The sequence below is a fragment of the Colius striatus genome, chromosome Z (assembly GCF_028858725.1).
Source record: "Colius striatus isolate bColStr4 chromosome Z, bColStr4.1.hap1, whole genome shotgun sequence".
Classification (NCBI taxonomy): Eukaryota; Metazoa; Chordata; class Aves; order Coliiformes; family Coliidae; genus Colius; species Colius striatus.
The window spans coordinates 3,279,681-3,304,624 of NC_084790.1; the positions used below are offsets into that span (position 1 = coordinate 3,279,681).

At 48.4% G+C, this 24,944-nt stretch overlaps 1 protein-coding gene across 1 annotated transcript; it reads left to right on the forward strand.

The window, feature by feature from the left end:
* Nucleotides 1-6: 6 nt before the first annotated feature.
* On the forward strand, nt 7-20,898 carry DNAJC7 (DnaJ heat shock protein family (Hsp40) member C7). The gene is made up of 14 exons (XM_062017172.1): nt 7-308; nt 9,882-9,970; nt 10,490-10,614; nt 10,700-10,813; nt 11,407-11,481; nt 12,964-13,082; nt 13,885-14,038; nt 14,774-14,938; nt 15,986-16,077; nt 17,246-17,319; nt 17,866-18,012; nt 18,587-18,739; nt 19,694-19,756; nt 20,578-20,898. Exons 1-14 carry the CDS (start codon nt 64-66, stop codon nt 20,613-20,615), a joined length of 1,653 nt encoding a protein of 550 aa, XP_061873156.1. The 5' UTR covers nt 7-63; the 3' UTR covers nt 20,616-20,898.
* Nucleotides 20,899-24,944: the final 4,046 nt, after the last annotated feature.

Here is a 24,944-nt window from a genome sequence, read left to right on the forward strand (position 1 = left end):
CGCGGCGCCGGCGGGTAACGGCTCGGGCCCGGTGCTCCCGGTGGTGCCGCCCCCGGCCCCGCCATGGCGGCCGGGCCCCCGCCGAACCCTTCCCCGCCCCTCCCCTGGCGGGCGCCGTTGCCGCCGGGCCCGCGTGCCGCCGCCGCAGCCAGCGGAAGCTCCGCCCGTCCCGTTCCGGCGCCGCCCCCGCCCCGCTGTCCGCTCCCTGCCCGGCCCGGCGGTAAGATGGCGGCGGTGGCAGAGTGTGATGTGATCATGGCGGCGCCCGAGGGAGCCGGCGAGCCCGAGAACGAGGAGGAGGCGCGGAGGTGAGAGAGGCTGCCGCGGGCCGGCCTCACCCCGGGGGCTGCGGGCGTCCCTCCCGGGCGGGGCGGGACCGGGGTCCCGGGGCCCGGCGGGTGAGGCTGAGGGGGCCGGGGGCGGCTCTGGACCGCGGGCAGGCGGGGCGGCAGGTCCCGAGGGCTCGGGGCGGGGGAGCCGCGGTTGCTTGGCCGGCTCCTCCCGCCCGGGGTCTGTGCTGGGGGCGGGTCGGGCTCCCCCCCCCCGCAGCCTCCCCCGTGGGGCCCGGCGGGCGGCGGGAGCGCTGCGGGGGCAGCGAGCAGCCGGGGCTCGGCTGCGGGAACGGGCGGGCAGCGCTCCCGGGGAGCCGGGCAGGTCCCTGCCCGGGGGAGCTCCGGGGGCAAAAAGCTCTTCGGCCGGCTGAGCCTGGTCCCGCAGGGAAGCGCCGGCCGGTCCGCAGCGAGGGCCCGCGGCCGGGGCCGGCGCATACCACATGCGGTGTCCGGTGGTGGTTTATTTTGGGACGTCTCCTGTGAGGACTCGTGGTCTCCGTGTGTGCCACGATTAGAACATCTACCCTGTAGTGGAGTCAGGCAGCCTTCAGTCAACTACAGTTTTGAGTGTCCCAGAAATACAATTAACGTCCTTTCTGCCTCAAGGCTGCACGGGCTGGTGTCTGAAGAGAGCTTTCTGCCATTGCTGAAGACCAGGAGGAGGAGAGTATTAAGCTGGGGTGTCAAAGGGAAGGTTCAAGCCCAGATTTGAGTGTTCTTTGCTGTTTCATCATCATACCCCATTCCTTTGTCCCTGGTACCACTCGAAGTGTGCACACAGCAATTTGTGGCTCTGCCCAACCTTGCTGTGGATAACAGGAGGGATTTCAGTTGCAGGCAAATGTCTGGGCAGAGTCCTGCTCTGAAAACCTTGTCCTAAAGAGCCTCCTCAGGTTCCAGTAACTGATATATTTCTAAGGCAATGTGGTGCACCTTGCCCAGGGGGGCAGACAGCATCGTCTGAGGCCTGAGGGGGTGGGAATCCCAACCTTTTTCATGCACATTTTCTTCTCAAGAGTGAGTGAGCTGGTTCCCAGCAGCAGCTGAGCATTGCAGTCTCTGCAGGCAGTGAGGTGGGAAGGTCTGATGTCTAGGAAACCCCACTGTCTCTGCAGCACCCAGTTCCATATCTCCTGGGAAGCTGGGGAGGAGGGAACTGTTTCTGTAGAAGGTGAGGCAGTTGCTCTATAAAAATTACCCAGTGGATGGAATTAAAAGGAGGAAACAGAACTGAAAGTGGCCTCTGAGGAACACTCTTTTCCAAACAACGTTGATGGCCTGAGGTGGTTTGTGCTGCTTGTTTACTGTCAGAAATTGGAGGCTTAAGGAGCCGAGCTGGGAAGGAGCTGACTTCCTGGTGATGTCATTCTGAGGAGGTAAATTAGATGTTGCTGAAGAGGCACCTGGATGTTGTGCATAGAATACCGACAAACTGCATGGCCTGTAGAGTTGGGAAAGCCCTGTTTGTGGGTAAGTCGTTCCCCCAGGCTAATTAAACACGATGTCTGAACTGCTCAAAACATCCAAACGTAAAACCCGTGCTGAAGGCACAGACAGCTGCCTTCTGAGGGTGACCTCCAACCTTACCCTTCCCTCCTGCTTCCAAGGCTTCATTGCAGATGCAAAGGTCGTGGGAAATCAGTCAGGAATAGGGTGATCTTGTGAAAGGCTGGGCAGGTGCAGGAAGAGAAGAATTCATGGGGAGTGTCAACCCTGGCCCTGCTCTGAGGGGAAGGAGCAGCAGCCTTCTTGCACATCCAAGTTTTCCTTGGTGCTGTAGTTCATGGTGATTACCATGCAGGGCTTTCATTAGGTGCTTTCACAGTGTTTCTCTTTTTATTGCTGTTGGGGTATTATTCCTTTGTCTTAGTTAAAGCAAAAAAAGACCTGTATGGGTGGGAGATGATTTTTCTGCTTCCAGTTATTCTTCCTGGTTGCTCAGAAGGTGCAGGCCTTGCACACCTCTTGCCTTTCTGCCAGCTGGGGCAGATTTTCTTGGAGGGGTGGGGGTGGTCTGTGCATTAACCTCCCCTCCATTTTGGGAGGACCTCTTCCAGCAGTTGCTGAACTTCCGTGGCTTAATTGGTCTAGTGTAAATTAGGCTGATAGTCCCTGTATTGAGGAGAGTAGCTGGAGGCTTAATTAGGTGTCTTATTGCTTGTAAAACACCTGTAAGGGCTTTGCAGGCACTCCAGGTTGAGGGATATGGGTTGGACCTGGTTCAGTGCAGCTTTTGTGACGTGTCTGTGCTAGCTCCCAGGAAAACAAAACTCAAAACAGCAACAAGACCTTTTCTGAATCATTGCTCTAAGCATAAAGGGCTTCCATGTTCTGCACAGGAATTACAGTGTGCCAAGAACACAGGCACTTTGCTTAAGGGCTCACCTCTGTCTGAGTGTGTGATCCTGTTCTCTGTGGCTTGGTGAAAACTTAAGTGGAGATCTGCATTTCAGAAGGATTGTTAACTAATACACTGGAACAGCAGAAAGCATGCCAAACAGCTTGCTCACAGGTTGTTTAAGGGACAGGAACAGAGTGTGGTCACAGGATAATTATTGTCTGCTGCTGCTGCATAAATTGTGGGGGTCCTTGTGGAAGAGGGTTGATGTAATTGCATTAATTTTATCTGCCGGGTAGTGGTGCTGTTAGTGCCAGCTCCTCTGCTGGGGAGCAGATGATGAGCAGGACTTGAGTTGTGGTGCTGTCGGAGACTGTTCCACCCCAAAAAAGAGTCACTTTTTAAAATAAATTTGGAAGGTTTCTCATCCGTGGGGACAGTTTATCCCTGTGGGCTTGGCCAGGGAGAATTTCCTTGTCACCTCCCTGGCAGCTCTAGGTTGTGGATGCTTAAGGCTGGGCCTTTCTTCTCGTTCTTCAGCACCGGAGAATGTGGAAACCTCTTAAAAAAGCAGCATTTGGATGTATTCAGAAAACACCGTTACGAAACGATCTGCCCAGACTGTTGGTTTTTACAGGGCTTTTGCTGCAGACTTCAGAGGTGTCGATACCTCAGTAGGAAATCACAGTTAGTTGTAGCAAAGCAATGAGCCTGAAACTCGCCACACAAAGGAAATTGTGCTCAAGTCAAGAAGGTTTCAGCTTTGCTTGACTCTGGGCCACTCTTTAGTTCCACACGTGTTGTCAGGTCTTGGTGAGTAGCAAGAGTTTTTCCACTGCTGTTTTGTGTGTGGAAGAAATCATTCCTTGGTCAATAAATATGGTTACTTGGCTGCTTTCAGAGGGGGTGAGTTGTCTGTAGGGGCACCACTGGAGAAGGTGTCACTCTTCCTGTTGTGCTTATAAACCATCACCCCAGTTTCTCAGGCTGTAAATACATCCTGGTTTTGCTAATACGTAACTACCTTATCATCTTATGGTAATGCCAAGGACTGCAGAAGCTGCTGGCATGTTTGCTCTCCCATATATTCAGAGTATTTGGATGCTCTGAATTAGCTCGTTGCTTTATACACCATGAAAAGGTGGTCGGTACCTACAGTTCCAGCCTTTTTTGCTAACAAGAGACATGCTTAATTTGGGGATGGATGTTGAAGATGCAGTTGTTTTACCGTGTGGTTCTTAAAGCTGGCTGGCTTCACCTAAACTTCTAGGAGAGGAGGAGGAGGAGGAGGGTGGGGGAAAGCAACTTCCAGCTGATTCTAGACCATTCCATGACGTGGCCCTGCCAGACATGTGAATTAGGCTGATACCTCAGCTCTGTGAGTGAGGTGTGTTGCATAACTCTGCAATTAACGTGGGGGGCTCCTTGGGCTGTTTGCGCTGACAGGCTGCTGGGAGAGGTTCAGTTTAGTTCTTTAATTTCTCGTGATGGATTTCTCTTCTTGAGGCTTTTGGTTTTCCATGTTTTGCTTTTGCCCTCGGGAGCTGAGAAGCGGGGAGGAAGGGGGAGTGGAGCATGGAGGAGAGTGTTGGCTTTTTGTGCTCTTTCTGGATTAACTGTCAATTATGTTGCTGTCGCCTGCTCTTACAGGAGACTGGAGGCAGACCTTTGCCTTTATGTTTCAGTTGATGGATCTTTAGGCTATCCATGATGATATTTGCACGTCCAGGCTCAAAGTTTCCCTGTTTTGGGGCGTGCTGTGAGTAAATGTCAGTTTTATTTCTGTATGGCAGCTAGTAGTAAACCCACTCCTTGTTCAGTGGGGGGTGCTGATGTGCAGAGAGACGTGCTGCGTGGTGGACTGCTCTGCTCTGTGTTCTGCTGCAGTAGGGTCAGCATGATGGTGATCACAGGGTATGTTATATGTGTTTTTTGTCTGCTTTTCTGCACCAGAGGCAGAAAACACAAACACTCCTGATGGGAGATGATATATATAGAGATTTTCCCTTCACTCTAAATCCTCCCTCTTTAGAGAATGGAGGTTTGTGAAGCACACAGGAAGATACACCCTATGTTATCTCTGTGCTCTTCTGAGTCCTAAAAGAAGGGAGGGGAGAATATCATATGTCCAGTGGCCAATATGACAGCTAATTTTAAGCTCTAGACATCTGCCTGCTGTAAGCTGTATTGAGATCACCAAACTTATTTTACCCCAGCAACTGAGTCACATCTGACAGCTGAGAATCTGGACTGGATTTCAGCCACTAAAAAAAACCTCTAATAATGCTGGATAAAGGCACCTATGAAAGCCTCTGCAAGAATTGCTTAGAAAATGCAGGTGTATTCCTTCTGTCAGATTATCCCAAAAGAGATTGCTTGGCCAGGGTGGGAGTTTGGAGCCTGCCTTTCTGCAGGAGGTTTGGACTAGATGATCCCTGTAGGTCCCTTCCAACCCCTACCGTTCTATGATTCTTCAGTCCTAGATATTTTAGGGGGTTTGTCACTGTTTCGTAATGGGAGGCAGGAAATGAAGTGGGAGTGAGGGTCGAGAGAGCCGAGAGAGAGCAAGTCTGCCACCTGCTTCAGTGATGAATTTCTGTAGCTGGGTGGCACAGCTTTGGGCATGTACCTGCGTGCTCAAGGTCTATGCCAGCACATCTCGACCTCCATGCTGTTTGTGCAGATCCCCAAAGCTTGTGGTGGCTTTGGAAAATGAGGCATGTGTTGTTGTAAGGTTACGTCTCGTTAGGAGCTGGAGCAGGAGGGTTGGAAGGCAGGATGAGTGCTGGAGTGGGGGCAGGAGCTCTGAGGAGGAGGCAGAAGCTGTTAGGCAAACGTGGGATTGTGTCAGTAGCGCGGGGTGGCTGCTTCTCATCACTCTCCTCTTCTGGGAACGAGCAGGGGCTGAGCTTTCAGCAGGGCCCAGGGAAGAGAAGAAGCCTTGTGATGGGTCCTTCTCCCACCAGGCTCCTCTGAGCCCTCGGGTGTGTGAGGAGAGCATCAAGGCACAGGGCTGCTGCTGCTCTTGGTGGCAGGTCCTTGATAGTGACAGGGGCTGCAGCACTGGAAGATTTAGGGGTCCTGACAAATGTTACAAAAGAGGAGAGGGGGAAAAAAAATGGACTGGCTTTCAGGGAGAGAAAGTTACTCCCAACAGTTCCCTCCTTGTGAGCCCCTGGTACGCGCGAGCAATGAAAGACAAGCTTCTTCCTGAGGGTCTTGGTGCAACTCTTCCCTGTCTTCTGTGTCCAGCGTGGAGAGGCCCTGAGAAGACACCAACCTCCCCTCACAAAGCAATCCATTCAGCCTGCGTCGTATTTTTAGCAAAGCACGATTCTTCTTCAGTTTCAAAAGTAGCAAGTGGGGAATGCAGCCTACATCAGTGTGAGATGCAGAATGATCTCATTCAGGCTGCAGCATCTGTTTGGATTGAAACAATTACCAATGATATCAGGAGATCTGCAATTTTTTTTTCCCCCTTGTTATAGCCAGAGACCATGGTAAACAAGAACTGTTTTCTCTATGTGCTTTCTATGTCAGTGGAGCACAACTGGGGAGAGATGCTTTGCTTCTGTGCCCAGGATCTGGGACCTCAAGCCTTGCATTTCCAGCAACTGTCTTTGCCTTTGGAGGCAATTTGCTTTTTCCTTCACAACCTTTTCTTTCCATCATTAAGCCAGAGAGCAATAGAAATACCTGTGTACCTCCTTTCTTCTAGTGTTACCTGAAGTACTGTGACCTGTCAGTATATCAATCTGTGTTAAAGTAGGTGCCTGAAAGGAAGGTGAGCCAATAAAAAGGAGATGTGGGTTTGTGTTGCTTTTTTTCCCCCTAGCATCTCAGAATACCAGTGGCTTGTGAAAGTTGATTTGCCATGAGTCCTGTTTTCTTTCTCCCCTTTTCCCAGCTCTTCCCAGCAGTTTGTTGGCAGGCAGGATTCTCTGGCACCCAGCCCTCAAACAGTATCTCTTAGACAAGGCTTCCTCGTAACATGACAGGTAAAATTGCTACAAGACTTGTGAATCAGTGCATCATTACACTGAGCAGGTTGCCGTGGTGTCTCAGATGAGTTGTGCTATTGATACTGTTCACCCTTTTCTTTAGACCTTATGGCAGAGAGCTGCTGAGGGAAGGATCTTCAACAGGATCTGTGATTTTCTTCTCCATTTAGGATTACAGAAACAAGAGTTTTGTTTAAACTACTTACTGCCAAGGTTCCAGAAGTGCAGAATTGCTGATTAGGTTTTTTCCCCACTGTATTTTGAATGTTTGATGTGTAATACTCAAAAGGAGGTGGTTGTGTTTGGACACATTTTTAATCACGCAGAGTCTGAGTCGTGCCACTCACGGTACAGATCCATCCAACTGGCACGATCACATGAAGGTTCCCTGGCCTGGGGAGGGAGGAACATGGTGGGATGTTCAGGCTCTGACAGCATGCTTCCCTCAGAACCAGCACCTGCTTGTGTGAAGTGCAGGGATGGAGGAGATTGGGTACTTTCCCATTTCAGATGGGCTAGTTCATTGTTTGCTGGAACAGGAGTGGGTGTAATGGGGATGAACTGGGACTGGGAGCCAAGACAAGACCCTTTCAAAGCAGTGAGCTGTGTGCTCTAGCCCATTTCTTTGCCACTCTGTGACTTCCTCGTTTCAAATAAATAGACTGTGTGGTTGTGTGTTCTGGCTATGTCTTGACTTCAGCAGAGTTGCAGCAGGGTGCATCTGGTCCCTTGCTGCAGTGTAGCTGATGGCAAAAGTTAAAAATGAAAGCGGAGGGCACACACTTCAGTTGTGGCTCACAAGCCCTCAACTCCCAGCTCCCTGTGTCTATTGTTTTGCCAGCTGGCAAAACTGGGATGATTCAGTGAAAACAACCCTCTGCATGAGGCAGTTGTGTGGGAATGGCCAATGGCAAGCCCGAGTGAGGTTAAAAACATGTGAACTTGTTTCAACACAATTCCCTTTGTTCTTTTCTCTAGTAGGCTTTGCTGAACATTGCTCTCCTTCACTGGTGAGGACGAGGCCACTGCTGCTTGAGTTCAGTCTGTCCTGGCTTGGCAGCCTCACAGTGAGGGCAGCTTCCAGCAGATAAATGCATTTCTTGCAGAAGGATCTGAATTCTAGGTACTTGCAGTATAAAAATGTAAGTGGTGGTTGACTCTTACCAAGTCTGCTCTGCACCCTCGTGGCTTGGATTTGGCAACTTACTGAAAGGCAGGACTAGCCAGCAGTCTTCCCTTCAGGACAAAGGGTAATGGACAAAAGATGGAACACAAACAGTTCCACTAAAACATGAGGAAAAGCTTCTTTACTGTAAGGACGAGGCAGCCCTGGCCCAGGCTGCCCAGGGAGGATGTGGAGGCTCCTTTTCAGGAGGTTTCCAAACCCACCAGGACACATTCCTGTGCCCCCTGATCGAGGGGAACCTGCTTTAGCAGGGAGTTGGGCTGGGTGAGCTCTAGAGGTCTCCTCTAACCCCCACCATCTTGTGAATCAAATTAAAAAAGAAGGAACACTGTCCTTGGTCTTGTTCCATGCCCAAAGCTGCGTCTGACTTCTGAGAATTTGATAAAGGCACTCAGAAATGCAGAGGTGGATCACTTGTGCTTTCTGTCCTAGAGGAGCTTAAATTTTTAAAGGTGAAAATTGTCTGTGTTTATAATACCTGGTACACTGAAGAATGACTCTGTCTCTTGGGCCTTTGGCTGTTAGAATGGTGTTGCCATACACAGAAATAAAGCTCCTCAGCAACCGAACAGCTCTTGTACCTGGAGTTGAGTGGAGATATTTGTATGGAAGAAGTCCTGTGACGCTTCACTCTCTAGTCCTGTTTTCTCTGATTTGACTTGCTTTTATTTACCTTGGATTTCTCTGTAAATTGCTTTCCTGCAGCAAGTGGTGCCAAGAGACACCCTTGCTTCTGGATCCTTCTTTCAAGAAAACGCTGAAGCCCAACATCTCAGCACAGCCTGGAAGTGAGCTGTGTTTGAGCCTGCAAGTGCAGCTCCACACTGGTAGACTGGGGACAGATTGGGGGTCACCCAGTTATTTCAGCTTCTTTGACTTCAGTTTCATTGCTTCAGGAAAGGCTACATTCAGATGGGTTGGTAGTCATCCAAGAGGAACATGATGACCTTAATAATCAACTTTAACCTGCACTACTTGTGACATGGCCGTTTCCCTGCTCAGCTGATCCCTTTTGCTGGACTGCTCTGGGAAAAGATTGCTAGTTGAAGGAGAGAGTAGCTGGGGCTAGCCACATCCCCTGCTGGCACATGAAGGATGGAGTCTGAGCTGGGCTTTGTTCTGATGATTAGAATTTGTCTTTGTCTGGGGCTAGAGTTCTGGCTGTGCAAGTGCTTTGGAGAGTGGACAAACAGTGTGTGTCTGTGGCTACAGCAGCCAAGTCCCAAAAGCATGATGCAAGTCTTGACTGCAGTATCTTAGGGTGAGGTGATGCTTCTTTTGACCTGACCTCATAGTTTTTTTACATGTTAAGCAGTCGAGAAGGGGAAACAAGTGAACTTACATCACTTGTTTTGATTCACTGAAGCAGAATTCAGCTGCAACACCATGGCACAAGTTCCTTCCCAGACTGCTTATCTAAAATGGTGAAGGTAGATGGGAGGAGAGAAGGGTTTAATGGTTTCATTTCCTTCAGGGGAAGCTTTGCTTTCAGGAGTTTAAGGGATGCTGCTTTAAACCATATGTTGTATGTTTTTAAATGTCCTAAACTGTCTCTGCAAATGCTTGCTCTTGAGTGTGAGGACTATTTCTGGACCTGTTGCCAAGGCAGTGCCAAGCTTCTGCTTGAGGCTTGCACCCGTATTTCTCTCAGCTTCAGCTGTCTTTTGAACGTAGAGATTGTTCTTGGCCCTGTTTAAGTGTGTGGGACTCCTGAAAGGTGGACAGCACCATGTTTCTTGACTTCAGTGACTGCTGAAGCACCTTGCAGGAGTTGGGTGGTTTGATTCAACATGTGCAGAGGAGTTTTCCTGGTCTCTCAGAAGCCGGTGTATCTTAAGACTGAAGGGAGGTACTCAAAGATGGCTTTAGTCTGTGATTGCATTCCTGTGACATATCCCTGACCATCCCTGTCCATGAGCTGGCAGGACAAAGAGTTAGACTCAGGTTGCTCGGGGATCACATGGGGTCAGTGTCTGTTCTGGTGCTCAATTCCTTTTAAAACATGGTGTTTTGCTTCCTTTCAGAGAAGCAGAGTCATTCAAGGAACAAGGAAACGCGTACTATGCCAAGAAAGATTACAACGAAGCGTACAACTACTACACAAAAGCTATAGGTGAGAACAACTGAGGATAATATTAACCTTTGCTGAGTCCTACCTCTGAAAATCAAAGCCTGGCTATTGATTTGAAATAACACCAGCAGGGTGTCTGACTGCACACACTGGATGGAAACTTCTTTACTTGCTTTGATTGCCTTGTGAAATCTCACCAGATTGACAGTGCAAAGCAGTGCCAGCGTGGCTGACTGCAGCAGTGCTGTGTTTCTCCTCCAGCCAAGACACTCTTAACGTGAAACCAATCCAGCTCTCCCTTTAACGCAGGGTCAGCAGTGCTGCCACCACAAATGTTAGTTCTGTATGACTTTGTTCCTGTGGATGGTGGTGGGGAGCAACAGTTTTATGACTTGCTGTACAAAACAGCTGCTTGACCATCATGGGTCACCTTAAGCCACTCAGGTGACGTTATACATTGAGGAATGTGAGGTTTTTAATCAAACCACGGCTTTTTAAGGCTACAAGTCGTACAGCTGCTTGTGTTAACACTAACAGTGAGTGCTCTTCCACCTTCTCCAGATACCTGTCCTAATAATGCCAGTTATTATGGTAACAGAGCTGCCACACTCATGATGCTGGGAAGATTCCGAGAAGCACTGGGAGATGCTCAGCAGTCTGTCAGACTGGATGATAGCTTTGTAAGGGTACGTGGAAAACTGCACCTCTGTTGTTTGTGTCTCCGTGCCCATGTCTCCAGCCCTTGCAGTTCCCTTTTACCTGTCTTCTCAGGGCCACCTACGGGAAGGGAAGTGCCATCTCTCCTTAGGGAATGCCATGGCTGCCAGCCGCTGCTTTCAACGAGTTCTAGAACTGGATCATAAGAATACCCAGGCACAGCAAGAGGTAAGAGGTTCTTAAAGTGGAAATGTTCCCAGGAGATGGGGCTGTCAGAGGGAGTGAGTTGAACTGTTAACTCATTGAACTGTTGAATTGAACTGTTAAATTCCCAGCCTTTTACTGGGAATTTGCAAGGTGCCGTCACTGTTGGTAATGACTGTTTGCTTGCTGTGAGGTAATGGAGGAAAAAACCCCAAGATGCTCTCCAAGTCTCTGTGTCTGTTTTTCAGTAGACTGCCTGGTTGCAGTTACTTTTATGTGTGATTCTTAGCAGAGGAGCTTGGAGGCTAAGGTGATCTTTCACTTGGCACTCTTCAGGAGAAATGGTGAATGGTGGTAAGGGAAACAGAGAAATGAGTGCTGCAGCAGGCTGCTGCCCCTCTTGTGTCTCATTCACAGAGGCACATTTTCCAGGACTACCTGGTAGGCCACTTGATTTCAAACCGATTTCAAAGCTCTCATATAATCTGCATTATTGTTCTGTGTTCTGCAATAGTCTTTGCTCTGACACTTCAAGGATTGACTGCTTAAGTGCTGCTTGATGGGTTTTCAGAGCAGAGGTTGTCCTGCAGCACTTGCTGTGTTCTCCTGTCTTTCAGCTGAAGAATGCCAGTACTGTGCTTGAGTATGAAAAAATAGCTGAAGTGGATTTTGAGAAACGAGATTTCAGGAAGGTAAGGTTAATTTGATTGTTTCCTGTAGCACTGTGAATGGATTTATTTTACCTGGCCAGTTCAGGCAGATGCATGCCTAATTTCCCTGCCTGGCATTAGCTGAGCACTAATGGTAGGTCCTTTATGAGATGCTTCTGCTGTTGAAGCAGAGCCTGAACTGTGGAAGAGTTGTGAAAGTGGCAGAGCTCATTTTTTCTTAGCACTGAGTGAATGAAAGGTGTGGAGGGTGACTGGCTCACTGAGTATCCTTTATTACTGTTTGCTTTGCAGGGTGAGTGGAAGCATTAATGTGCTGTTTGATACAGATTTTGTCAGCAGCAGCATTCGAACACGCTTTGCTCCTAAAATGCTTATCCAGGATTCTTCTCTCTCAACTCTTTTAATTACAAAAACAGACTGCCTGTCTGCCAGTATTACAGAGAGGGTTATTGAGGGAGGAGTGTAGATCTGCATGGGGCATTCTCTCTTACTGTTTCCAAATCCCTTTTTTCCCCAAGGGCTGTAACAGGATGCAGCTGGTACTGACCTGATATAACAAGAAATGACAGCATGAAGACACCAAAACACTTCTCATGCAACTGTGTCTGTTCAGTGGGTGCATGTAAGGCCCACGTTTGGCCTGGAAAGGAGCTTGTCCAGCACATTAAACTCATTGTTCAGGTCACTGACTTAGTGTAAGCTCAAGATTTTGGAAGAGTAAACACCAGCTTTGTGTCACCTGGCTCTGGGGATGTATAGTCAGCCTGAATGTCACGTGCAGGAATTGTTCTGCCTGTATTTCGTGTTCTGGGCTTTTGCATCTGCCCCTTCACTGCTCCTGTCTCACTTCACTGAGGAGGCTTGCATGAAATGAGATCTTTGTTTCTGGAGAGTTGCTCTTGCTCCTTCCTCAGCCAGAAGCCATTGGCTTCTCAGTCTGGAGCACAGTGCTTCCCACAGCAGGCAATCATGATGTCACGGGCCAGCGAAGCAGATGAACCTTAGGGAAACAATGACCCTGTTCTCGTGCAGATGTCCCCACCAGAGAGGCAGAGCTGGAAAAGACCTATTAGATCACTCTGCCCATTGCAGTCAGAGATCAACCCCTGCACTGTACTTTTTTTGTGTTTTGTCAAGTCCAAACTCTCTCAATCTATTGAATGTCTGTCCTTCCTAAACGTCTTTATAGTGCAGGACACGGGCAGAATTGTCTTCCTCAGCTTTTTCCTTAGGGCCTGCAGTTTCAGAAGAGTGGAAGGGGTGGAACTTCTACAGGTGTCTCATGAACCTTCTGTGTGCTGTGTCATAGTAGTGTAGCAGGTGGCACAGACCTTGAGAAGACCAACCAAAAAACCTCCACGTGAGGAGCATTTTCAGCAGAAGAAACGTGTGCTTGCATGCTTACCCTCCTGTTCAAAGGCAAATATGAAATCTCAAGTGTGGTCACAGTGCAGCCTTTGGCTATTTGCTTTACTCACACTCGTATTTCTTCTCACTCACCAGGTTGTGTTTTGCATGGATCGTGCTCTGGAGTTTGCTCCTGCTTGTCACCGGTTCAAAATCCTCAAGGCTGAATGTTTAGCACTGTTGGGTCGCTACCCAGAGGCACAGTCTGTAGCAAGGTGAATGTCTTTAGACACACAAAGAGTTTGAGTTACAGCTTCTGCTCTGTCCTGGCTGCTGCTTGTTTCCCACAGCTTGAAATGGAGGAAGGAATATAAAGGAGAAATAGCCCTTAATGATGTAAACTGTGATGGGGAAGAGGGCATGAGTTTATGCCCTAAAGTTAATCTTACCAGGAAGCTGTATTTAGACTCAGTTAATAACCAGCAGTCTTGCTTGAGCAGGTTCCCACACTTTCTTGAACACGTGTTCCACAGAATTGGTAGAATAACTAAGTATCTCACTGGAGGAATCACAGAATCTCAAGGGTTGGAAGGGACCTCAAAAGCTCATCCAGTCCTGCCAGAGCAGCACCACCTAGAGTAGGGCACACAGGGACTCATTCAGGTGAGTTTGGAATGTCTCCAGAGAAGGAAACTCCACAGCCCATCTGGGCAGCCCCTGCCAGTGCTCCCTCAGCTCAACGGGGAAGAAATTCTTCCTTGTGTTGCTTTGGAGCCTCTTCTGTTGCAGCTTGTCCCCATTGCCCCTTGTGCTGCCATTGGCCAGCACTGAGCACAGCCTGGCTCCAGCCTCCTCACACCCACCCTTGATGGATCTGTAACCATGAGTGAGCTCACCCCTCAGTCTCCTCCAAGCTGCAGAGCCCCAGCTCCCTCAGCCTTTCAGCCCAAGGGAGATGCTCCACTCCCTTCAGCATCTCTGTGGCCCTGTGTTGAACCCTCTCCAGCAGCTCCCTGTCCTTGAACTAAGTGCTTTGGGAATAGGGGAACATTTCACTTTGTAATGTGTCTGTTGCAGTGACATCTTACGAATGGACTCGACGAATGCAGACGCCCTGTACGTCCGTGGTCTCTGCCTTTATTACGAGGACTGTATCGAGAAGGCAGTACAATTCTTTGTTCAAGCACTCAGAATGGCTCCTGATCATGAGAAAGCATGTCTTGCCTGTCGTGTAAGTTGTGGATTCTGGGGATGGGGCTGCAAAATTACTAGGATTTGGGTTGAGTTTTTTTTTTAACCAAACACCTAACTTGGTTCTGCTGGATCCAATCCCTTCTCCCTCAGCATCACCATTCCTCAGTAGCAAGTAGTGTGTCCAGCCCTTTCCAAAGACACCAGCTGCTGCTTTAGGTACTAAAAGGTCTTTATCAGAAGACTGATACTTTGGAGAGTGCCTCCCTTACTTTCTTCCTTGATCAGATATAGAGGCAATAAAACTAGGCCTATCCGTTTTAACAGAACTCCTGGCTCTCAGACTCAATGCCTTGCATTTAAACACTGTTCCTTTCACGTTGCTGCTTCCCTGTTTTGGTTCTTGGACCAGCTTTTTGGATCTGTTTACCTGTATAAGCTCTCAAAGTGAGATCCCATTCCTGGGCTTCTTTTTTTTAAAAAAGTACATAAATTCACTTCTCTGTCATATTCTCATCTTAAGCATTAAGCAACCTTTGTTCCCGTGGAGAATGTCTGTAACTGGCACTGACTGTTCCTTAGTACTTCTCTTGAGGGAAAGGCAAAATGCTTACAGCTCTTTTCAGCTGCTTATAGCAAGTCTTTGACTTTTGTCTCTTCTAAGAGTGTCTGAAACCAAATTAGAATCGTGATGTTTCAGGGCCCTCACCCAGCAAAATAAGGCACCCTTGAAGCACTTGCTTAACGTCATTACCTGAGTCATCTTTCCTTCCAGAATGCCAAAGCACTTAAAGCAAAGAAAGAAGATGGGAATAAAGCATTCAAAGAAGGAAACTACAAACTAGCTTATGAACTATACACAGAGGCACTAGGAATAGATCCAAACAACATAAAAACAAATGCCAAACTCTACTGCAACCGGGGAACAGTTAATTCAAAGGTAAGAAGCGATCACCTGGCGGGTTGTCCTTCATCAAATTCCTTGCCACATTGCTTAAAAATTGCAAATGATTTATTCTGGAAAGCATGGACTCCTCTGACTGCTGGGGCAGCTGGATCTTTCTAGTGCTGTAGGCAGTGATTCAGGTTTTTGTGCTTGCACAACGATTGGATGGGGTCCAAACAGCCAAAGAAGCTGACTCCTGAAGAAACCAAACTGAAATCCTTGGGCTGCACATGGTGGGAGGGAGAGGAGGAACGTGGTTTTGCCTTATCCTTATTCAGCATAAAGGCATCCTTATTTTCCTCCCTGGTAATGAGGAGGTTTCTTCTCTTACTTTTCTTGTAGATTACCTGTCTTGCTTTGTTGGGTTTTTTTTTAATCTTAAAAAGTATGACCTAGTTTTAAAGCCCTAGATAATCTCTCCAGGTTTGCTGTTGCGTTTTAGTCACGCTCTCTCCAGAGGAAGAGCCATGTGATGGTGCTTCCAGTTTCCACCCTGCTTTTACTCCTCATGATTCCTCCTCAGCTGCCTCTCTGTGTTGACGCCTGCTCTACCAGCAGAGCTTTTCAACACTCCCACTTGGTCAAGAGGCAGAGGCTGTTCTCGAAACCTTGGGAAACGGGATGAGCTAGAGGCAACAGTTGTGGAAACTTGACACAGCTGTTTGTGTCTCAAATAAACAGTGCCTTTAAAAAAAGGAAAGTCTTTTGAATATCTTAACGTTCATTTTTCTGTCTGGGAATTAGTTCAGACACACAATAACCTGGCTTTCAGGTCATTGTCAGGAAAGCCCTTGTTTCCAGGTGTATTTCCCAAAGACAGACCTTGTAGTTCTACCATTTTATTAGCCAAGCTTCCAGTTTGTAAGCGAAAGCTCTGTGTTTTGGGGGGATTGCACAAAACTTCCTACATGCAAACACAAAAAGCAACAAGGGGTTTTTTTCCCCCAAGATCCTTTCCACCTCTAGTTTGCCTAAAATCATAATGCTGCTTAGCAGGCTTTGTCTGATTTGGGATTCACTTGGCTCTGTCTGACATTGTAGCTTAGGAAACTTGAAGAAGCAATAGATGACTGCACGAACGCAGTGAAACTGGATGACACATATATCAAAGCTTACTTGAGGAGAGCACAGTGGTAAGTACACCTTTGGAATGGACACCCTGAGTAGATCTGGGGGTAGGTGCCTCCTTCCCTGCAGCGCTGAGTGACAGGGATAACAACTCTGAAGCTTTAACTGAATAAAAGGCTCTCTCTTAAGGGGCTGTTGAATGTATTCCTCTTCCTTATGCTGGTGGAGGAGATAGGGGAAGCTCTGTCCTGCCTGCATTGATGTGGAACTGCCTAGTGGTTGTTGTGCTTAGGCAGGATTTCTTCTAAAGCTTGACTTACTCTATTTATAGACTAACTTAAAAGATTCTATCCCAGAGAGTCACTCTCTTAAACTTTTTTCAGAAGGACTGCTGTGGGCAGGAGATCTTAACCCTGGTTCATGCTTCCTGCAGACCAGGTTTTGAAATGGGATGCCTTGCTTTCCATAAAGGAGAAACCAGCTGAGACTGTACGTATCTCAGCCACAGATGATGCTGCAGTGAGGCTGAGCGAGCTGTGCAGAGGAAGATCGGTCTGTTTCCTTTGTGACTTGGTGTCAGCCAGAGAAATGCTCAAAGTTCTGTTCCCACAATGGATTTATTTGCTGCTTTCCTCGATACTGATTATTTAACAGTTTGTGGGAAAGCTGCCTGGCTTATAGGTAAACCAAAACCATTATTGCAGCCTTCCTGTTGTGCGTTCATTTTAGTTTACCACCTTCAGTGCTCTTCCCCAGCTTCATCTCAGTAATTGCTAGTTTACAGTATGTAGTTCAGGTGTGGGTAAGGCTGAAAGGGCAGTAGATGGGCACACATCCCTCTCTGAAGTGCCAAGATTGTCACTTCTAACCAACCTCGCTGCTGCTCTACAACACTGCATCAGCTTCCTTGAGATCTTGCTGGCTGATATTAGTTCCTGCAGCTGGATAAAATACTTATCAGGTCATTAAAGTAGAACTTGTGCTGCCAAATGAGATTGTAGCCCCTGTTTGGAACCTGAAGCACAGGTTCCCGTGCCAGCATTTCCCACAAATAGCAGTTGCCTGGGCTTCCAGTCAGTCCAGCAGTGACCCTTTGTGGGTTCCTCTAAAGATTGCTCTTTCTGAGGTGGAGTGCACACTTTTAATTCACATCCATTCAAAAAGCTTGTACCTGAACCCCCTCTTGATATTTCATGTGAAGCACACCTTGGCCACCAGTGTTTCTTTCCACAGTTACATGGACACAGAACAATATGAAGATGCTGTAAGAGACTATGAAAAGGTTTATCAGACAGAAAAAACGAAAGGTGAGCACGTTGGCATTCCTTTTGGGTGCATTCAAGTTTCCCTTAACTGGCAGTTTTGCCCCACAGTATGCTCTGGTTTGCAGCCTTTTACCCCAGCAGGGCAATACTGGAAGAGTCCTCAGAAGCAGTCTGAAATGCCTGTCTCAGAAGCTGGTTTCTCTCCCAGCACTGAATGCTGAGAAGATAATTTACCTTGTAGCTGAGGTGATGGACTAGATTCACAATATCTGGCTGTGCTTCTTGTTCTTAACTTGTCTGGCTTTTTTAGTAGCCTGAAACAGACTGAATCACCTTTGTCCTTGAGACTCAGTGTCTAATACTGGTTTAACAGCACAGAGACATTTGGACTACATTTGGAAACAGCCTGAAGTGGACAGTGGGGCTTTAAATAACTACCTGACTGTAAATCTGAGTGGGTTGGTTACTTGTGGCATTTGAATCCTTTGACTCAGGTCATCTCAACATGTTGGTCTTCAGCCTCTTTGAAAGCAGGAGGTTGTGCCTGACACTAAAGCCCCTTTCCTTTGGCATTGCACTTCTTTCCAGAACACAAGCAGCTCCTAAAGAACGCACAGGTGGAACTGAAAAAGAGCAAACGAAAAGACTACTATAAAATCCTTGGGGTTGACAAAAATGCCTCTGAAGATGAGATCAAGAAGGCTTACAGGAAAAGAGCACTAATGCATCATCCAGGTATCCACAAAGTCTGTTGTTAGAATGATGGGATAATAGAATGGTAGGGGTTAGAAGGGACCTTTAGAGCTCATCCAGTCCAACCCCCCCTGCCAAAGCAGGTCCCACCTAGATCAGGTCACACAGGAGCGTGTCCAGGTGGGTTTTGAAGACCTCCAAGGAAGGAGCCTCCACACCCTCCCTGGGCTCCCTCACCCTGTGTTCCAGCTTCATCCCATCACCCCTTGTCCTAGATACAATAGAAAAAAGTGCTGCCCCACCCAACCTCCTGACACCCACCATTTAGATATTTGTAAATATTGAGATCCCCTCTCAGTCTCCTCCAGATTAAACAGCCCCAGATCCCACAGCCTTTCCTCAGCAGGAACGTGCTCCAGTCAATTAGGAGCATGTATTGTTGCTTTGATCACCTTTCTCCATGCACAACCACAGGAATACATTCAAGAAAGGGAATTTCTGGACAAAGCTTTGACCCCACACATCTGAAACACGTGCTGTGCCAGAGCTGGGAAGGCATAGCATTTCCTGCTTACACTAGAGACTAAAAGCTTCTCCTGTGCTTTTGTATCCCTAGACCGACACAGTGGGGCAAGTGCAGAGGTACAGAAGGAAGAGGAGAAGAAATTTAAAGAGGTTGGTGAAGCCTTTACCATCCTGTCAGATCCCAAGAAGAAGGCTCGCTATGACAGTGGGCAGGATCTAGAGGAGGATGGATTGAACATGGGAGGTAGGTGTTCCTTATAGTACTCTACCCTGGCAGCCTTCAAAAGAAATCAGGCTATTGAGAGTCTGCCTTCTCCTCTAACCAAAAGCTGCCACGTGTGATAGTTCTGTGAGTTGACTCTGGTCTCTGGAAGTGTTTGAATGGTGGATCTGCACTGACTTGTTTCAAGTTATGAACAGTCAAGGTTACATGGTGAATGCTGTCTTTAAGCTGGATGGTAGTAGCTGCCATTAAGCAGGATTCTTTCACAGGAAGTGCGAAATAGCCTAATAGGAAGGCTGTGGATCTCTAAATGCTGCTTAACTGAAACCCTTTCTGTTTCTCCTGTGACTCAAATTGTGTCTCTGATAACTGTTGGCTCACTTGTTTTCTGGTAGTCAGTGGCCCTGTACCCTGCTGCTGTGCAGCAGGGCTCAGACAGAGCAAGCTGTTTGTTTATAGCTTTATGTCCACTTGTAAAATCACAGAATTGTTGAGGTTGGAAAGATCTTTAATCCCATCGAGTCCAACCGCTCCTCCAGCACTGCCACAGCCCACCACTAACCCTTGTACCTCAGCCTCACTTTGGAATCCCTCCAGGGATGAGGATCCTTCCAGCACAGGGGCTGACAACCCTCTCAGGGAAAAGGTTCTGCCTCAGCTCACATCTAAACCTCCCCTGCAATAGATTGAGGCTGTTTCCTCTTGTCTTATTGCTTGTAATAGGGCTGATCCTCCTCTCTGGCCACAACCTCCTGTCAGGGAGTTGCAGAGAGTGCTCATGTCTCCCCTCAGCTTCTTCTTCTCCAGCCTGGAGAAGCCCACTCCCTCAGCCACTCCTCATGAGCCTTATGCTCCAAACCATTCCCCAGCTCCATTGCCCTCCAGTACTTCAGTGTCCCTCAAATTAAATGGCAGTTTCTGAACTGAAAACTGTCTGTTTCACTTCAGCTCACAATTTCCCTTTCTTCCCTGTAGACTTTGATGCAAATAACATCTTCAAGGCCTTCTTTGGTGGGCCAGCAGGCTTCAGTTTTGAAGGTAGGTGGAAATATTCTCCTATGAGCTTTGGGAACATACGTACACAAAATCACTTACGAGGAGAGCTGAGTTTCCCAGAGTGGCTGTGCTGTCTGAGGAGACAACTTGTCTTTTTGCACAGAAGAGTATCAGAGTTCTTGGAAAGCTCTGTATGCAGAGCAGCCCAGCTGATGGCTGGTACTTTTGAGCTCAAAAGCAACAAAACCAAGGGGTTCCCTTTATCAAGAAGGGTGTGTAGGCTTTGCCATCTGAGCACTGCTTTGGAGTTATTGCCCATAACTCGGATGCAGCTGCTGGTGCTAAAGCAACAGTGACCATTCTCAGCCCAGAGTGCTGTGTGGATGCATGGCTGAATTCTCCTGGGAGCCTCTGCAAATGTTTTGAGGTGACTGGAGGTGATGAAGCAGCTGCCACTCACCGTCCCTTCAAACCTCATGTGCGGTCAGGCTTTCTTCACACACCTTGGTGGGGAGGATGGGATATACAAGCATGGAGAGAGTGCTCTGCTGCTGTCAGTGTGCCCCTTGAGGACACATCTGTGCCCTCAGGTCTTTTGTTAAGTCAATTTTAGAGGCCTCTTGTGCTTTGTGCACTGCTTACCTTCCTCTTGGTAAATCCCTTCCTTTTACCCACATTACCAGCAGCCCACTCCTACTTGTTAGGAATTAGCAGCTAGCAACATGGAGCAAAGATCTCCTCTCTCCTGCCTGCTAAACTCTTCCCTTGGAATTGAGCAGTAGCTTGGCAGCTGCTCTGGGATAGGAGCTAACACGTTGTCCTGGGGTTTCAGAAGTGCTAACGTCTCTCATTTTCTTTTTCAGCTTCTGGGCCTGGAAATTTCTTTTTCCAATTTGGCTAAAAAAAAAAAAAACAAACCCAAAACCCCAAACAAACAAACAAACAACCCAAATCAAGCCCCAGACATACCTGATCTGCTTAACTTTGTCCTTGAATACGGATGTACTTAGACTCCTTCCTTCACCGCGTCTCGTTGTACTTAGAACAGTTTCTTTTCTCTCGGTTGGAGACCTCTGTTTTGTGTGCTTTTGTGTGTGAAGAGGAAACCAGCTCGGGGAGGGAAAGGCTTGTGAATTTTTTGGGGTTTTTTTCCTGTTAATTTTATTAAAAACAAACAAAATAAAGCTTTGGCTCTTTCGGTCCCTCCATGCTGGCCCCGACTTTCAGGCTGTTCCTGCTCCTTCAGCAGAGGGGATTTTCCCTGAAGTCCTCCTGGAACCTCAACTTGTGAGAGAGTGGAATTCTCCCCCTTCTGTTTTGTTTGTCTCTGAGGTGTGGTATGGCAGCATGTCTGGGGTTCGTAGTGGCTTGTCAGTTACCTTCCTCTACTGAAAATTCTGCTGAAGTTCAGTTCCCTACAGTCACATTTTACCTACATTTCTTTTTAGCTGTCCTCCTTTTCTCCCTTTTTGCCACAGTTCTGCAGGAACACGGTACATTTGGGCATTAACTTAAATGACAACATGTGAGCTTAAGAGTTCTTTTTATCAGAAAAATGCTTCTTTGGATTTACAAGAGCAGCTTCTGTGAGAAACCCCCCGTGATGCAGCTAGAATTAAGGGCTCTGTGTTTCCACTCTTACCTGGAATGTTGAGTTTGCTCTGGGCTGAGTTTCTCCACCATACTTTTTCCTTTTTAATCAATTAACCCACTTGAAGGTTTAATATTTGTGCTAAGGCTTGTCTTTTGTCGAGCTTGATGTTTGATTTCCTGTTACTTACAAAAGTGGATGAGCTCTTTTCCTTGAAGAAACGCAGGGTACCCTTCAGGTTGGAACGGTGACTGTGTGCTCGCAATGTTTACAGCAACTGTATGAATATGTTAAACCAGGCTCAAGTAGTTTTCAACTAGAAGTAATTTACTAGGTCCAAAGAAGCAAGAAAACACAAACTCTGAACTGACTGGTCTGTCACTTGCTTCTGCTGCACGATGTCAGGACAAGTGCTGGAGGGAGGAGCTGAACGGAGCCGCCTGCGACTGCCTGGAGCGGAGAACGTGAGCACTGGCTTGTCTTTCATCGTTAACTCTAGTGTTACAGCGAGATCTGAACTGGGAGAGGACTCTGCTTCCAGAATTCTTCCCTTTAAAGGGTGATGAACTGCTTTGGCTAGGAGCTTTGTTCGGGTTCGACGCTGTAAAGTGGTGCTGGAGCTCGGTGGTGGCCTCGGCTGGCAGAGCTTCGGGCAGCTTTGCTCTGCTCTGAAGGGACGTTGAGAGAAGGTGTGCTGGCATCAGCAGTGCCAGCGAGAAGGGCAGTGTCTCACCTTTGAGCTGGTCTGTGGTAGCGTAGTGGCATTTGGAGGGATGAGTTTTGCTTGGCTGAGAAAACGGGTGTTCGTACAAGCTGGTGCAAGACTCGTTCTGTCCCATCCGATTTAACCTCTTACTGCAGGAACAAAAAAGGGCAATGAATTAATTGCATGAAAGGATTGCTTGGAATGCCAGCATCTTTGTCTTCCTTCCCTGTGAGGGCTGTACTCAGTCCTGTTTGGTCGGACAGCAAGTGAACTTCATTTCCATTGTGGCAATAGTGTCGTGGTGCTGCCGTGTGCCACAGTCCTGCCGTCGTGCTTTGTCAGGACTCCTGACAATCTGCTTTCATAGAGGGAAGATTTAAGGGCTTAATTCCAGTACTGCAGAACAATAACAACAGAAGTGTTTTGTAGTTTGCTTGAAAGTCAGCTTTTAAAATGAGCCAACAGCGAGTTGTATTTCCACAAACAGACTGTACAACGTTCCCCTGCACCAGTGTGACGTGATGGACTCAACCCGGATTGCACTGAGAGCAAAATAAGGCGCTGGCATCCTCCAGACACCGAAGCAGTAAATACCTGGGGAACTGAAATAGTGGTCTATGCATATTGACATTTCTCCAGCTCTTTGTGGCACTTGTCAATCAGAGCTTGCAGGACTTGGTTCAGTGTGGCTTTCTGGATTCATCATGTCTCATCCTGTGTGTGTTGGTATTCCTGTACGGTTTGGACTTTGCTCAGTCTGTTACCACCACGCAGAGACGTGTCCTGCGTTTGTCAGTGGGTTTTATCGTTACTTCCCCCTCCCCACAGTTAAGTACAACAGGCTTCCTTTCTCTCCAGGCTGAAGGAAACCGTCCCTCGGAGGACAGGAGCGGGATGGTTTGTTTCCTGCTGAGAGAGACGGTGTGTGCAGCAGATATTTCTAACACTGTACATGAGTGCATGATTTAATGTAGTTAAATATTAATGTGGCGAGTGCCAAGACTTTTCTAAGGAGAAAAGCTGTTGTGTGATTCCAAGTGAAGGCGGCCGCGTGTTGCCTTTCTGCTCTCCTTTTACCTCAGGAGCAGCGGTGCCTGGGGCAGAGCTGTTGGAGGCATTGCAGCTTCCAGCAGTGTCCCAGCACTGCCTCGAGGCACAGGGCTCTTCCTTTCAGAAAAATCTCATTGGGGATGTGTTGCTTGAACGTTTTCTTTCACGCTTGGGAGCTGGAGGTGGGCTTTCTGATGGGCTGTATGAAGCCCCAGGGAGCTGTGGTGCTGTTCCTCTGCCTCTCTGCAGCCTTTCCTGGCTCCATTCTCCTCAGTTACAGCTGTCAGACATAGGAATTTGCCACAGAGATAATGAATGCTTGTTCTTAAAGTGGTAGGATGCCTGTGCTTTTCCTAGAGTGGGAATGAGCTAGTGGGGGGCACAGGAGGGGGTTGCTGCAGGGTTGTTCCCCCTTGAAGCACGAGCACAGGGGGATACACTTGCATCGAGCCCCGTTTAAATGCACCTTTTATGTGGCTTGGCAGGTGGAAGAAACCAATGGCAAAGCTTTTGCTTTTCATGAGAAGAGTTCTCTTCCTGGGAGTAAGTCTTTGTAATTATTGAATGCTTTATGCTGGAGCCTTAACAGTTGACTCTGAGAGGGCCCTGTCTGGTCCCTGCACTGCCCACTGAGCAGGCACCAGCAGCTTTAGCTGCACAGTGCATGTTTGGCCTTCCAGATCCTGCTTCCCAAGGGGAATGGTTAGTGCCAGGAAGGCTCCTGCCTGTGGGGATGGCCCAGAGACAGCAGAGCTGACATGGCTGCAAGCCAAGGCCAGGCTGATGTGTGAGGGAGGGACCTTTTAGCAGGTGGGGTGGCAGTATTTGCTGTTGAACAGCTCGATAACTTTCCTCTCTGAGAGCTCTGAGCTCTAGGGAGAGTAGGAGTGTGTGTCTGCCTGCAGACCAGGCGTGTGGCAGGAGGCTATGCTGTCGTGGCCCTGTGGTGCTACAGGGAGATGAGCTGTCAGGCTGTCACGCTTCCCCTCTGTTTTGCCTCCTGGTACTCGTGGTGTCTGAGCTGCTGTAGGGGTAGTTTGCAGTAGTGAAACACAGTTGCATCCTGATGAAAATGGAGACAGTTTCTTGCTTGAAAGTTGAAATGAGGCATCAGCAATGTCAGCGTGTGGGAGGCAGTTGCATGTGCAGTGGTCTGGCCCCTGGGCCACAGAGCCTGGGGTGTTTTCTGCTGTGTGGATTTACTTTGCAAATCTGATGCTGTGTCAGCTCTAGTGGAATCCTTTCTGGATACGCTGAGCCTGGACTTTGAAATCAGCTGTAAAGACCATTAGGATGCTTCTGGCTGCTTGCTTGGACAGGCTGTCTTTGGTTTCAGCTCCATGGGGGAAGTACACGGTTTCGTTTGTGATGCTGGAAGCGTTGCTGCCAAGCGGGACCCTCAGCGCTGAGGGCTCGGACCGTCGCAATTGGGGGAGGAAAAGGGAGAAAGAAGAGGAAGTTTAGAGGCAAAGGTAGGATTACCCACGGAGTATTGCGTGTGGCTCAGCTCTCTGTGTCTGGCAGGACACAGAGGGAAGCTGCCGTGCTGCTGTTCCATTTCGGATGCAGAGGGCGGCTCTGCTCCTGACGGCGCTGGTCTCGGGGCCAACTGCACTGGAGGCTGCACCCACCCCAACTGAATGACCAAAGTGTTTGAACCACACAGCGTTTGGTTCTTCTTTCCCAATTTCTTGCTCGGTTTCAGTAATTACTGAAGATTTGTTTTGTTCCTCCTCAAGTGGATGGTTTTCATGCCATTTAAATTTGTGCCTTGGACCCTCCCCTCCCTTCTCTTGGGGCAGAAGGACAGCTTGTGTGTGGCAGCTCCCCGAGGGCCTGCAGGCTGAGGCTGTTGCAGTGGGGCTTTGACTGAGGCTGGAAGG

What these genes read in the sequence shown, in the direction of transcription:
- DNAJC7 (XM_062017172.1), top strand. Translation starts at nt 64, where the DNA reads ATGGCGGCCGGGCCCCCGCCGAACCCTTCCCCGCCCCTCCCCTGGCGG. An exon ending in AGAAACGAGATTTCAGGAAG is followed by an intron (nt 11,482 to 12,963) that starts GTAAGGTTAATT and finishes CTCACTCACCAG; the next exon opens with GTTGTGTTTTGCATGGATCG. An exon ending in TCAGACAGAAAAAACGAAAG is followed by an intron (nt 17,320 to 17,865) that starts GTGAGCACGTTG and finishes ACTTCTTTCCAG; the next exon opens with AACACAAGCAGCTCCTAAAG.